This window comes from Leptonotus elevatus, chromosome 20, assembly GCF_054856555.1.
Source record: "Leptonotus elevatus isolate MCC_2025b chromosome 20, RoL_Lele_1.0, whole genome shotgun sequence".
NCBI lineage: Eukaryota > Metazoa > Chordata > Actinopteri > Syngnathiformes > Syngnathidae > Leptonotus > Leptonotus elevatus.
Window position 1 is genome coordinate 11,438,445 of NC_141258.1, and position 15,596 is coordinate 11,454,040.

The 15,596-nt window shown below is 37.1% G+C and overlaps 2 protein-coding genes across 2 annotated transcripts; one reads left to right on the top strand and one right to left on the bottom strand.

Moving 5' to 3' along the window:
* Nucleotides 1-1,611: 1,611 nt before the first annotated feature.
* Nucleotides 1,612-7,516, bottom strand: nt5m (5',3'-nucleotidase, mitochondrial). The gene is made up of 5 exons (XM_086064745.1): nt 6,787-7,516; nt 6,341-6,441; nt 5,809-5,869; nt 5,608-5,722; nt 1,612-3,123 (listed from the first exon to the last, which is right to left on the bottom strand). Exons 1-5 carry the CDS (start codon nt 7,057-7,059, stop codon nt 2,984-2,986), a joined length of 690 nt encoding a protein of 229 aa, XP_085920871.1. The 5' UTR covers nt 7,060-7,516; the 3' UTR covers nt 1,612-2,983.
* A 561-nt stretch (nt 7,517-8,077) lies between these two features.
* On the top strand, nt 8,078-15,556 carry cops3 (COP9 signalosome subunit 3). The gene is made up of 12 exons (XM_086064744.1): nt 8,078-8,275; nt 9,350-9,479; nt 9,838-9,950; nt 10,492-10,541; nt 11,049-11,141; nt 11,306-11,485; nt 11,876-12,016; nt 12,151-12,324; nt 13,619-13,705; nt 13,826-13,939; nt 14,007-14,087; nt 14,811-15,556. The coding sequence occupies exons 1-12, from the start codon at nt 8,221-8,223 to the stop codon at nt 14,862-14,864; spliced, it is 1,272 nt and encodes a 423-aa protein (XP_085920870.1). The 5' UTR covers nt 8,078-8,220; the 3' UTR covers nt 14,865-15,556.
* Nucleotides 15,557-15,596: the final 40 nt, after the last annotated feature.

The window sequence follows — 15,596 nt, forward strand, 5'->3', positions numbered from 1 at the left end:
TTGGTCCTAATGAATGAATGGAATGTATATTAAAGCATTATGAAGAGGATGTTTGCTACTACTTAAGTGAGAAATGCATTGTACATTTCTAGAATGTTGTTACCATGAAGCAAAGTTGTTATGGTTACGATGACTAACCCATTTCTGAAAAATGTTTTCTGAAATACATTAATATATAAGACTCAATGTACAAATCCAAACATGTATAATGACACCTTATGCCTTCCAATAAATGGAACTTCTGAGGTAAGCCACATTCTTACGTGATAATCAATCAATATAATTGCATAAAATAAGCTAAACGGAAATAATATCAGTGACATATTGTGGAAAAGAAATCAAGCCAAGGGAATACAAAGTAAAGCGATGTAACTGGCCTCATCAAAAATGATGGTCCCCTTAACTTAATATTTTGTTGCACACTCTTTTTGAGGAAATCGCCACATTTACGTAACGCTGTTGGCGGACGACCGCAGGTAAGGTCAAGTGCTCTCACTGCAAAGCACATTTTGCTCTAGAATGCCTTGATAGTCTTGAGATTTCATTGTGTGCTGCACGGATCGAAGACACCCTGTACCTGATCCTGACGCATTAAAGCAGCACTAGACCATGAGCAAACCTCCCATGGGTCACAGTAGCTCGTTTTTTTTGTTTTGCTTTTTACATTTCCTTTCTTAGTTACATACAATGGCTTTTAAAATTCTACACACCCCTGTTTAAACACCAGGTTTTAAGAATGAGACAAAAAGACTAGGATGACTTCTACACCCCCCCCAACATTAATGTCACCTGTAGCATGGTCAACTAAAACGAATGTAATTGTGTTTGCATAAATATGCACACCCTCAAATAAAACTTTGTTGCGGGCCCCTTTGGCTTTTACTACAGCAGTCAGGGTCAAATCCACAAAGAATGAACTGTGGACGCTGATAACACCTCTAATTGCATTTCATTTGCACCCGCATTTTGCTGCGTCTTAAAATCCTTTTTTTTTCTTTTTTTTAGATTACCAGAATATAATGTAATTGCACATCCACTACAGTAGATGGCAGTGGTTCTCTCATTAATTTCAGGCAAAATGATGCACAACAATTATTTTGTTAGACAAAAAAAAGTTATTCTTTGTGGTAAATTGATTATTTTTACGCACGATTAATGTCTGCCCCTTACTTGGAAAGCATGTACTGGCAAAATTCCAGTCGTAATGCAGCACACACGTCCACGTCAAAATTTTGCAGTAACAAATTTAGTAATAATGCATATATTTGTGGAGACTGGGGTCAAGTTGTATTTTACAATTTTAAAAATGTGCAGAATGTCACAAATTACTTCATGGTAAAGATTAGATAGCTCTTAATATGAAAAGAAAAAAGCACTGAGCTGTCACCGAAATGCAATTATGCCATCTAGTGGCAGAAAAATGACCTAGTCACAAAACAATATCACACACTTTTTTGCAGTACAGTACATCTTAATTTTAACTGAATTATTATGAAATGATTGTATCTAAAATATGACTTTTAGATAAGATGGCTAAACGATGCAGCCATATGTCAATTAGTTTAACATTTATGAAAACTTATAATTTTTTATTGTCTATTTTATTGTACATTTAGAACAAATATCAAATTTGTGATTAATCGTGAGTTAACTATCGAAGTCATGCGATTAATTAGGATTAACATTTTTAATCGCCTGCCACCCCTGCTTTATACATATCATAAAAACATTGACATTTCAACAGGGGTGTGTAGACTTTTGATTTCAACTATAAATCAAATTATTGACAAAAAATGTTTATCTTAAAGGATCGGATGTAACATAGCAATGAAAAGAGGAAGCACTGCCATTTATTATCAGCTGTTCAAGCAAACTAAACCCAGAGGTAGAAAACTGCAACACAGACATAAAATTAGGATTTATTGTAGACAATCTTTTATGTTAGTGGAGGTATTATACCACTCAATGGTAAATCGTTTTTTTTTTTTAACAGAACCTAATTTGGCTCTTGTAAATGATGTCATGTTACAGTACTGTGATTTTTTTTTTTTAAGTAAAACTCTCAAGAACAGGACATTTCAGAATGTACTGCAAATGTAAAGCATGCTAATTAAAAAAAATAAGAAAAAAAAACACTTCTTAATATTTAGTTGTCAAACTTTTAAAACTAATCAGTCCTATTTTACTTCCTCTTATTCTAAACTAACAGTAGGTTAACGCATGCATTACTGTATGCAAATCTAAAAAAATTATGCCTCCTTTCCTGTTCAGCTGTTCCTTGACTGTGAGGCAAAATAACAATCAACAAAATTCTAACTTGTTAATTAAATGCATAGATGTTTAAAATAAAAGTAAAGAAGCACCAAAAAGAAAGAAAATAATCAAATGAACAAGAAAAAAACAGGCATGTGTGTTTTTCTCTTGTTTGTGTATTGCACGTACTTATTGGCAGGCTGACTAGTGGTGTGTCGCGGAGTGTTTGTTGTATGTCCAGTGGTTCCTTGATGCACCTCTGCAAACATCTGTTAACTTTGAAAGCATTGTCTTACACAAACACATACATTTGAACATTTAGCTGCTAAAAGGAAGTTCAGTCAGGTCCATAAGGCAGGTGTAAAAAAAATAATAATTGAATATTGAGTAAAGCCTATTTATGTTCATAATTTTTTGAAAAAAAGTTTGATGTTATATTACTTCACCATACGCCAAGTGAAATATTGAATGACTGATTGAAATAAATGGACTTTCCTCGATATTCACATTTGTTTGCACCCACCTGTTTATCTCTCACAGTATATGTTTGACTGGATTAAAACATGCTTCAGTCTTATAGCGCCCACTTGTGGTCAACTAAGGTAGACCTGCTCGGTTCTTGGCTCAGTGTCCACTTTTGCCTCAGTGGGCCTTGGCACCCATAGATATAAGGCAACACTGCTGGTGATTTTCAGGCCCTTGAGCTTGTATTTAAAGACGTCACGTCACGTCACTGCCTTTTGCTGTCCAGGATGGCTCGCCAGTCGTCGGACCAGGACAGCAAGCGTCTCTGTGAGGGGTTGGCGGGAAGGTGCTTGTTGTGGCAAGCGGTGAACAAAACCTGCTCCCAGGTGGGTTTGGGCTCCACGCCTACACACGGGATGTGGTCAGTTATTAAATGACATAAGAACGCACAAGCTGTTTTTATATTATGCGATGTCTACACACTGGTTGCCTGACAAGACACCAAGATGATGAAGCAGCTGTCTTTAAAAGGTGCTGGTGAATCACTTGAAACACCCACATAGCATTACACAAGCAGCATTACGAAATCAGTCTTTTGTTTGGTTTTCTTTCCCTTATAGCGCACACCGGAATTCCTTTCATGTTTGAGATGTCTTACAGTGGGTATAAGAAGTGTACACACCCCTGCTCAAATGTCAAGTTTTTGTGATATAAAAAATGAGACCAAGATAAAGCCTATAACCAGGAGAAATCAATTAAATTATTGTTTTCATTATCTTTTTGAGATTTGAAGTAAAAATGGAAACAATTGCTCCATTTGGGGAGAAAAAAATACAATACAAATCCCAAATCAAGTCCCAATACATGATGCTACCCCGCTAACCTGCTTCGTGGTGCTCTTTTGGTGATTTGCAGTGTTGCGTTTAAGCCAAACATACTTTTTGGAATTATGGCCAAAATGTTTAAGCAGGAAATAAAAGAAATGTTATACTGTATATTAAAAAAAAAAGTGCGCATAAAATATTCTAATTACGTTATAATGCAACAAGTTACATTTTGTAGGCTGTTACAGTGTTTTGATAACATTTTTGACTTAACTTAATAAACTTATTTAAAAGTCAATATATTTTGAGGTTTTTTTTAATGGTCTGCAGAATTTTTAATTAGGGTACCTAATGAAGTGTCCGTTGAGTTTGTTGTTTTACGTCAAATGTGTTTATTAACCTGACATGTTTATGAAACAGACTGATTCATTGCATTGTGACCCCAGGGAATTCGGTTTTTTGCCATAATAAAGTGTAATTGCACATCCAATACAGTAGGTGGCAGTGGCGCTCTCAATGTCAGATAGGGCGCAAGGGGTATTACAGGGATGTCAAACATACGGCCCTCAGGTGGTCCAATCTGGCCCGTAAAGACAACACAAACTTCAGTTTTTTGCTAAAATGAACTGTGGTTGCCAATTTTGTCCACTGGAGGGCATACAGTCAACCACTTAAATGACATTCTGAAATATGCCTGTGACTCAGCATTTGATCCCCCCTAAAAATTACGCACATTATTTTTTGAAAGAAATGTCAGATTACTATGCGGAGGTGGACTAAATGTCTATCTCCTGGGGTTAGGGTGTGCCCAAAGCATTGCATAGCATTGACGCTAATGCTAACACAACAAAAGGCTAACTGGCTGGTCCTGCGATTCGTACATTTGCTAAAGTAGCAAATTTGCTAATGAACGTAGAATATTTAATTTCGAATCGCTACTGCTACGTGCTGACAAAAAATGAAATGCACATACCCTTCTTCACATACACATCGTGCACATTATGTCACATCTGCAGATGGCGCGGGAAATTCGAACCCGAATCCAGTTTGAAAACTATCGGCCAGGGGCTTGCTGGAGTACCCATTGTGAACAGCTAAAGTGTTAATCTACTAATTAGAAGATGTTTCCGTCATAAATGGTCAAATAAAAAGGCTATTGTAAAGATATTTTTGGGGAAAAAAAGGTTCCATATTGCAGCTTTAAGTTCACTATATATCACGGAATATTAATAAAAGCCAAATGTACCAGCAACTGTCATGCTAATATTATTAGCAACAATTACATATTGTGTAGTTTTACCAGTGGGTATAGTTATTTAAATGTTATAGTTATTTATTTGAAAAACAGAGCAAAACAATTCAAAGATTCAAGCTTTTGTTTGAGTATGTTGTTGGACATTTAATAAATACATATTGCTTCTTACATATTTATTTTTTCAATATTTAGCCTATTTAACTCATTCACTGCCATTGACGGCTATAGATGTCAAAAATGTATTTGAACTATTTCTATTAGTTTAACATTTTTTTCCACTTTTGTTAACAAGAGTATGAAAACCTAAAAAAAGTTGTTATTGTTCATTTAGAACAGATATGAAATGTGTGATTAATCGTGAGTTAACTATTGAAGTCATGCGATTAATTATAATTAAATATTTGAATCGCCTGACACGACGTTAAGATAATTAAAAAAAAAACTCATCGTAATTAATCGCATGACTTCACTAGTTAACTCACAATTAATCACACATTTTATATCTGTTCTAAATGTACAATAAAAAATACTTTTGTTAACAAAAGTAGAAAAAAAGTTAAACTAATAGAAATAGTTCAAATGAATTTTTGACGTCTATAGCCGTCCATGGCAGTGAATAAGTTAATTTGGTGTGCCTGGGACCTGTCAATCAGTGTTTTAATACTGCACATACGGTACATGGAAAACTCATTCATAACTGTGGCCAAAGTGCTTGTGAATATGGGGAACTGGGAATTCCCACTGCCCAAAATAAATAAATAATTGGTACTGTGTGGTTCTACATGATTGTAATCAAATTAAAAGTTGTACCTAAAATGTCAGGCTTGTCGTCGATAAGGATGTCGCCGCTGACCACCGTCTTGTCTCTGGTCAGGATGACCTGCTCCAGAAACTCGTGCCCCAGATGCTTTTCTACCCACGCATACTGGAAGAGAACACACACACGCAACTGAGGGAATGCCATGCCGTAACAGTTGCTTAAGGGAAAAATTGGTAAGCAAGAGAACGTACCTTTTCATAAGGGCAGTGCTTGAAATGCTTGATGGGGCTGGTGCAAATAAAGACATCTGTGCTGGGGAAGGGAAGGGTGAAAAAAATGACACAAAATAACAGTATTTTTATTTATCATTTCAATTTTTTTAGTATCGGTTAAGATGCTGACGCGCACATAGTAGAAGTAATGTTGCGTGCGGATACGCTAAGAACCACAGAAGGCTCATTTAGAAAATTCCGTTTCATAACTTCAATGACACAAAAAATGCAGACATACAGGAAACAAAACCACATTGAGAATTGTTTGGAATGCTGAGACTTAGTAAGCAAATAAATGACAATTGAATGTAAATTCAGATTCACTTTGTGTGTCAGTTATAAATGAATGTCAATATTTTTAGCTTGAAATACCACAAGATGGCAGCAGATACGCATAGAAAGTCACAATGCTCAAGCCCCTTGCACAGCCTTGTCAAGCTTTTCCCCACATGTTAAGGCATTTACATGATACTGGCTTAAAATCCTTCACACTTTGTTGTCGTTAACCTACTTGTCCATTTTGGTCATCTGCTTGACTGCCTCGACTCCACCAGGAAGGGGCTCCAGATCTCTGAAAAAGTCCTTGGACTCCCAGATGCTTATGGCTTTCTCCTGGAGATAAGGAACACGTGCTTGGTGTTTATTATCAGGAGATAAAAAAAAAACATTTGTGCACACAGCATGACTTAGATCATACATTCACGTGATTGTTATGCATAATTAGTACTGTGCAAAACACATGGCTATCTTTTTATATGGTCATACAATGTACAGTCGCTATATCATGCTATATCCAAAAAGTTTCCCTAATAAGCATAATTTGGTGAGTCTGATTGTCACCCAAATCCATCGTAAACATTCAATTAATGACATTTAATTTACAAGGCGTTTCAGATGATGAGGGTGTTTTGATTGAAAATCATTAAGCAAAGAACAGTTGCATGTCACTTTACTTACAGAAAGATCACTCCGGAGTCTCCCGTACTGTTTGGACACCCAAAAGCCTCTCCTGTCCTCCAGGGTGATATAGGGTTCGTCCGGGTACCTGGCCCGGTACTTCTTCAAGAACCCCCCTTCAAAATCGGCCAGGACGCCGTCCATGTCGACCAGTACCCGCAGTCTCTTAACAGAACCGGAGTTAAGCTTCATATTAACGCAGCTCCCTTTAAATTTGTTTAGGAGCGACGCTTTCCCTCTTCCCGGTAGACGGCTTGTGGTCGACAATAACATGATAGTGGACTTGGGCGGTACCAGTTAACTCTTGCAGTAGAGCTCGTGGGAAAAGTCCGCATGGAAAGACAGTTTTGTCATGCACGCTGCATGGATTGCATTCGTCTTCTGTTGACGTTTTTTGTCCGCATAATGTTTAATCGTCTCTGCGTTTTATCTGCACAGCTCGGATGCTATCTTGACGTTAGCTTTGAAGCGAAGTCCACAGCGGCGGACAGGTCAAACGTGACAGGCCTGTGCTAGGGTCTGATTGAATCGCTTGTTAACGTGTTGTCACTTGTCAAATGTCCCGCAGCTCCCCAAAACCTATCAAGTTGAAAGCCTGGGAGAAAATTGCTGTTTTGGAGTGCCCGAAGAAAGGAACACAGAATATTGTAACACTATGGTTTCATAGGTAAACAACACCGTATTTGTGCTGAACTAGGAACAAACTGTACTGACAAGAACAAAGATAATCTGTCGAAACAAGATAGTACTACGTCGACTTTGCGCTTTCCAATCAGCAAGCGTAACTAAGTGGCCCAATTATTATTATTATTATTATCATTATTATTATTATTATTAGGTGGTTGCTGTTGCTTTAGAAGTAGCGGAAATATCAGTTTAAAAAAAACCATGTACAGTATCTGAAATGCAGTAACAGCGACAACACGCACAATTGTGCATTATTTATAAAATGCCTGAGTCAAAACATTGTATTTCTCAGGATCGCGTATGTACGAAAACGTATTTTCTTCAAAATCAGCACAGTTGTTTGAATTCGTTTCCGCTCTCACTCTCTTATATGATCTTTGTACAAACCCGCAGATGTGACGTCAATTCATGTACAGTATTTCTTATTTCTTAGCCAACATTAATTTAGCCGAAATAGTGTATGTTCCCTCAGACAATACGTATAATTGAGTAAGTGAATATTTTACGGATTTAACGATGGTGTCACCGCTCCACAAAGTAGTATTTTGCGTGACTCGTATATTGGTGTCAGGCCCTTTAAAAAAATTCCCTTACTTCAAAAATCTCGTTGCAGTCCGTTAACTTCATAGGGTATCGCGAGAATACCCAGTGGCGGCTGTGTGGCCCCTGTCTCAGTACGGACGGAGTTGTTTCTGACGTTTGAATGAAAACCCGTGAAAATTACCTCCACATTGGACACATGATATAATGGCTTCAGCCTTGGAGCAGTTTGTGAACAATGTGCGGCAGCTTTCCGCTCAAGGTAGGCTTTGCTTAACTCGTTCGCATGGGAAGTACTAGCTAGTTAGCCTGTATATGCTACCCTATGCTTTGCCGATAGCCAGATTCACTTCTTTTTGCCTCATCATGTAAACACATTGCTAAAGAGTCTTTCGCTGCCAATAAGAATATGCGAAATATAACCACAGTATGTGTTAGTACACGTGATGAAAGTGGATGTGTGTGGACGCGGTAGATATTCAAACAAAATAGTAAAAATGATACTTTCTCGTTCTGATCTGGAAAATATTTTCTGGGCACTGGCTAACGGAAGTCCCACCCTTGTCTCCCGTGATTGGCTTACCAACGAAATCGACTAATTCGATTGGTTATGGTGCCCTGTCAATCACTGTGCTTTTGCGAAGGCCTTGACAGGACTGTTGACCGACTGGCTTCAAATTATATCTACAGTTAATCACAACTCAAGCTTTGTATCTCAAACAAATGGGCTTCTGGTTTGTTGTTTAGTGAGAACTTAAATGGTGTTGATTATTCAATGGCATTTACACAGGGTTTCCTACTTTTTCATCTAAAGAGATTCCTGATATTAGATTCTGGCGGTATGATATCCGTGAGCAAAAAATACTGCGGTATTAAAATTACAGCTCTAAATAGTTATTTTCTGAAATATTTGAGAAAAAAAAATACATTTCAATTGAACATACTATTTTATTTTTAAACAAACTATAAAATATTTGTTACATTATGAAATGTGTACCATGTTAAGTTTAAATGAATAATAAATAAGTAAATGTTAACATTCTTCTGTTTTAAATCATAGCAAGTCATATTGGTGAGCTACAGTATGTTATGTTAAACCTTTAGTCATAATCAAGAAAAGTTTATTTTTGAGCAACATTTGTTAATTAAAAAAAAAACATCACAATTGCTAGCATGAATTCAAGTGTTGGTACAGCAAGTTCACTCATGTAAGTCGCAATCACAATTGTGTATTCCTCGAGAAACTTATTTTCAAAATGCTGAATATTATATATAAATGTCCAGTGAATTTTCTCTGTTATTGTACTCTCTTTCACCATCATTTCTTCCTCTGTAGGCCAGATGACTCAGCTATGCGAGTTGATCAACAAGAGCGGGGAGTTGCTGGCCAAAAACCTGTCGCATCTGGACACAGTGCTGGGGGCTTTGGATATTCAGGAGCACTCCCTCGGTGTGCTGGCTGTGCTGTAAGTCCTCTCTGTGCAAGTCATGACTCATTTACACTCCCCAGAGAGGTCTGCTGCTGTTTTATTGCACCAGTACAGTATTATGCCCAAATACCGTGCCTCCACTTTGCATTTTGCCTTTGCGCCTTTTCTTTATTGTGTAGTTTTTGTACATGTTTTGTATTTGTACATTGTATTCTGAGTCAGGATTTATTACTGGACAACAATGTAACTGTTGTGAAAAATTATAGTTCACTGTATAACAAAACATTAGTGTAACACTGTTGTACGACTCTAAAACAAAATGATCATGAAGGCTCCGTGTGTGTGCGTGTGTGTGTGCGTGTGTTTTCTAATCTGTGACTGTACTGCGTTCCAGATTTGTAAAGTTCTCCATGCCAAACATCCCTGATTTTGAGACACTCTTTTCCCAAGTCCAGCTCTTCATCAGTACTTGCAATGGCGAGCACATTAGATATGCAACAGACACTTGTAAGTCCTATCGACCAAACTTTTTACATTATCTTAGCACAGTAACTATCTTAGCAACTTTGTATGTAATGTATTTGTATATTTATACTAGGGAAGTAGGGATAGATCGATTACCAGCCAGGCCGACTATTGGCAATGAAATTTGGCATTTCGGCACATATCAGCATCAGCCATTTAAAAAAATCTATTTAGCTTTTATTTATATGTTCAAATAATTTTCTAAGAGATGTTGCTGATCCTGGGAATTCGCTGCACTTTTTGTTGGAATTTGAAAACAAATCTATTGTCTAAGGTAAAAGGAAAAAAATACCAAGCTTTGCAAATCTGAAAAGATGTTTAATAAACATGCTTAATGGCATCCAAACAACGTTAAGGGCGTTTGTATTCCAGTTTTCCTTTTTAATGCAAACGAATATCGGTGCCAAATATCATCGGCCTCCTTGACCACTAATCAGAGAAAAACATATTTGTCTATCTGTAATTTATATGTTTATCTGCTATAATCTTGATGTTCATGACCACTCCTTTCGTGTCCTCATAGTTGCTGGTCTCTGCCACCAGTTGACAAATGCCCTTGTAGAGCGGAAACAGGTAAGGCTACAGATTTACATTAAGGTACAGCACAGGTTCATAACTGAATTCATAAAATTACGGCAAATGTAATTATTCAGCGATACCAATTAGAAATAAAAATGTCTTAAAGCCTTAACAATTCAACAAATATACGAAAAATAAATAAAGGACTGAAACCAATGAAGCTGACAGGTAAATTAATCATATATTTTTTTTTGCTACACTATTTGCTGTTTCATAATAGAGGACTTTTTACTTGTGCATATTAATATGTACAAGCACTGATGTACCAGGTCTTAGCATGTCTATTGTTATCTTTTGGCATAGGTTAGCAATGATGTCTCTGTAGCTTCTTTCATATGCATTTTATTTATCCTTGTGCTCTAACTTCAGTCATTGAGTCATTACATAAACAGAATCACCCTCCCCCCTACTAAATATTTTAACACATTTTAAAGTGTGGTCCTCATTTTCTCAGGGTTTGCATTTTTAAGTAGCATTTCTTTCCTTTTCCCTCTGTGGCAGCCATTGAGGGGCGTCGTCATCCTGAAACAGGCAATAGACAAAATGCAGATGAACACAAACCAACTTACCTCAGTTCATGCAGACCTGTGTCAGGTCAGTCACTGCGCCTTCTGTATCTGTCACACAACAGTGTCCACAATGACATCGTGTGGTTTAAATCACACGTTCCAAATTTTGTCATTGATTTAATTTCATTGTTATATTATGACTTTTCTATAACAAATTCCGTTTTCCCTGTATATGAATTTCCTCAACAGTTGTGCTTGTTAGCAAAGTGCTTCAAGCCAGCCCTGCCCTTCCTGGAGCTTGACATGATGGACATCTGTAAGGAGAACGGGGCTTACGACGCAAAGCACTTTTTATGTTACTACTACTATGGTGGCATGATCTACATGGGCCTGAAAAACTTCGATAGAGCACTGTATTTTTATGAACAGGTACGTCCTCTGCTGTATTTCATCCAAAGCGCTGTTCCAGATGTTTTTATTTTCATTTCTTTGTACGGGCATTTGTTTGAATAAACATTCTTACCTTACATGTTTGGTAAAAAAATGAAGCCATGTTGTAGAAGGTAACCACGACAAACAATGTGCCTTAACTTTTGATACCCAAGGTCAAACTGTCCCTCCAGTCATCATAAAACCTTTAACTTGAGTCATATTTGAGGAAGTGAACACTGAAGTCATACAAGTATAAAAAATAACTAATAAGATATATAAAGATAATAAAACACTCAGTCTTGACTTGGCAAAGGTGTAGTGCAGATGAATGAAATCCTCATCACCTGTCATTTATTTATTTATTTTTAATGTTTTTACACCTTCAAGGCAATAACCACTCCAGCCATGGCAGTGAGCCACATCATGTTGGAATCCTACAAGAAATACATCCTGGTCTCACTCATTCTCCACGGCAAAGTGCAGCAACTGCCTAAATACACCTCACAAATCGTGGGGAGGTTTATCAAGGTAAGAGTGGCCTATCAAGGTTGATGTAATAAAATCTCCATTTACGAGTAGTGTTTAGTATTCAAAGTAAGCGAGCATCCACATGGAGCTCATACACTTTAATTATTAACTTCTTTCATGTTGCTTTTCCTCAGCCCTTGAGCAACGCCTACCATGAACTAGCTCAGGTTTACACCACCAACAACCCCACTGAATTGCGCAGTGTAGTCAACAAACACAGCGAGACGTTCACGCGAGACAACAACACGGGCCTGGTCAAGCAGTGTCTCTCCTCCCTCTACAAAAAGAACATCCAGAGGCTAACAAAGGTGTGTGTGCGTGGCAGCCCTGATGTGGTGATGGGCAATAGACAGTATTTGATTCAATTAGTAAAATTGACCTTAGGACACCTGTCATTAAAAAAAAGTCTAACCTATAAGCGTAACAAGAGTTTCATATGGCTTAACAGAGGTGTAAAGCCCCCCTAAACAAAATTAAATGGAAAATAATAATTAAAAACAAGTCAACCTCTACTTCGCATAAATTCACTTATTTGGGGGGGCTTGAAAAGTGAGGGAAAACTATATTTTATTTGGTCATAATGGGGATTACAAATGGTTCTCTAACAAAAGAATGAGGTGGTTTCTTGTTCTGTCTATTTCCGGTTTATTTTATCCTACCATTCATTGGGTCAACAATTTTATAAAAGGTACACATTGGATCATTCAGAAAATCATCAGGGAACTCCTGGAGACAGTTGGCTGCACTGAGCGAAAAGGGGTTTAATAATTTTGCATGCCCTACTTTTCAGTTATTTGTGTAAAACAACAACAAAAACAAGTTTGAAATATACATTTCGTTCCACTTCACATTTGTGTCCCACTTGGCGCTGATTCTTCACCAAAATAAAAATAATCAAATTTTATGTCTTTATGTTCGAAGCCTGAAATCTGGCAAAAGGTCAAAAAGTTTGAAAGGAGATAAAATCTTCACATGACACTGCAGATAAAAAAGACGCAGCTCTAGTGCCTTGAAACATGTCAATGTAGGACTGTGCAATTAATTGAAATTCAATTATTTTACTCCACAATTACAAAATTTGCACAATTGTAAAAAATATAAATGCTATTTTTGAGTTGTTTAAATTTATACATTTGCACCTTTTTTATTTTATTTTAAAATAACTAATTTAATAAATTTTGTGTGGTCCAAAAATAACTTGATTATCGTGTTATAGTGTATTTTTTGTCTTTTTTTTTTGCATTTCAACATTCTTATTTTGTACCAAAAAAAAAGAAAGATCATCCTAATCGTGATGAATATTTTCTTCGCAGACACACCATGTTTACCCACCATGTTAGAGGTCTTCAATTGTCTCAGTAACATGGCTAAGGCTGCAACCTCTAGTTCCATATTTAACTGTCAAGAAGTCTGAAACCTGTCAGTATGATGCGATGATAGCAGGGGGTAATGCTGATAAAATGACTAAATAAATAAGGGTGTTTTCTCTGGACGTGATATTCGATTTTTTTGTGTGCAATGAAGTCATCCCAGTATGCGGTACTCGGATGAAAATGTTATGCGATGTTTTTCTGACATGGTCTTTTTGCCATCTCCCTGCAGACTTTCCTGACACTGTCTTTGCAAGACATGGCAAGTCGGGTGCAGCTTTCAGGGCCTCAGGAGGCGGAGAAATACGTCTTACACATGGTGAGGTGGTCCACAATAACAACACTAATATATGCAGAAGTATCACTTCCAACATTTGTATTTTATTCACCTTTGAATTATTTAGTCCTTGTTTTAATATCGTCGTGGGTTTCTGAGCAGATTGAAGATGGTGAGATCTACGCTAGCATTAACCAAAAGGACGGCATGGTGTGCTTCCATGACAACCCAGAAAAATACAATAATCCAGCAATGCTACACAAAATTGACCAAGAGGTGAGAAAGTGTAACCTTCAAAAATTATTGAAGCCCCTCATAAAACTCATTGTGCTTTATCTTTCAGATGTTGAAATGTATAGAATTGGATGAGAAACTAAAATCTATGGATCAAGAAATCACAGTAAACCCACAGTTTGTGCAGAAGGTAAGACCAAATTCACAATTTTGTTTTCTTTATACATTTACACTAGTATACATTGTGTGCCAACATTTAGCTTTTTTAATTTTAGTCATTTTTACATGCTAAAAACACACGTCATAGACAAATGAGCATTTAAAAGGAAAGTCAACCCAAACATTTTCTTTATGCTGCCCCACTAGTCTAAACACGGTATTGTGACTAATATTGCGTTTGTGGAGTAATATGAATTAAGCAGCAAAATCCACTCATTTTTATCTAAGGGGGGCTGCTATTTCACCACTTGCTACTGACTGAAAATGACATCACAGTGCCTAAGGTAACAACCAATCACGGCTCACCTGTTTTCTGAAGCTGTGCCGTGATTGGTCGTTACTTGAGCCATAAGCACCTGTGACATTTATTTTCAGTTGACAATAAATGGCTAAATGGCCGCCCCCTGTATTACTGTGTTTGCGTTAGACTGCTAGGAACGGAACTCTGTCGTAAACAGAGGACTAAATGATTTAGCCTGCAATAAAATGAGTTGATTTCTGCTAGTCTTTGTTATTTAACCCAAATGGGGCAAGATTACCGTACCATCCACCAGTTGTAGAATATTGACCCTTTCAAAAGAAAGTTCTGTTGATCTTTGAAGCATTTATATAATTTGAAGAATCATCACAATCTGTCTCTGTAAAATGAACTTTGCCAGACATTTCTGACATGTGACTTTTATTTTCATTTTAGAGTATGGGAACGCAGGAGGATGATGTTGGCAGCAAAACATCAAGTTACTCCTGAGGGGCCTCAGACTGCCAGAAAATGCTGCATCCCCCAATACATTCTTCCATGGATGCGTTGGATGTTTTTTTTTTTTTAAGAGGAAAAACAAATATTCTATTGCATAAGGACATTGGTTGAGAAGATCTAAACGTGTGGAATGGTGGTGAATTTGGTTGTTGTTTTTTCAGTTTGTGAAGGATCGCAAAATGATCTTTACAGGAATTGAAAAAGAAGGATTTTGCCAGTGTTTTATTTATCAATGTTGAGTTTGGAGTGACACTGCTATGTTATCACAGGACACAATAATAAAAACAGGACTTGTTTGTTCCAAGCATATTTGTGAATAAGCTCACCATTCTGCTGCATGATGATAACTTTGGCTGGCAAGGAATAAATCTAATTATAATCTACATTTGTTACGACTACAATGATAGTGTCCCTCTTGCATTTGTTTAGAATGTAGAGTCTACACACGCAAACATGTCTTTGAACAAACAGTGCAAAGATCATAGATATGGCAAAGAGTGCCAATTTGGCGCACTGTTTTTGTTTTCCTCTATTTTTTCATAGGTTGGATCCACTAGAGGTCGCTACAGCACTGTACAGAAAATCTTTTTGACAGCTTGTTATTACAAGAGGCCAAGTCAACGGATATAACCAAACAGTCATGTTGCAGTTGTGGATCTGTAATAAATTGTTCAAGAATTGGCTTCATGCTTCTGTTAAATGTGTACAGTAAAACGAATGTTC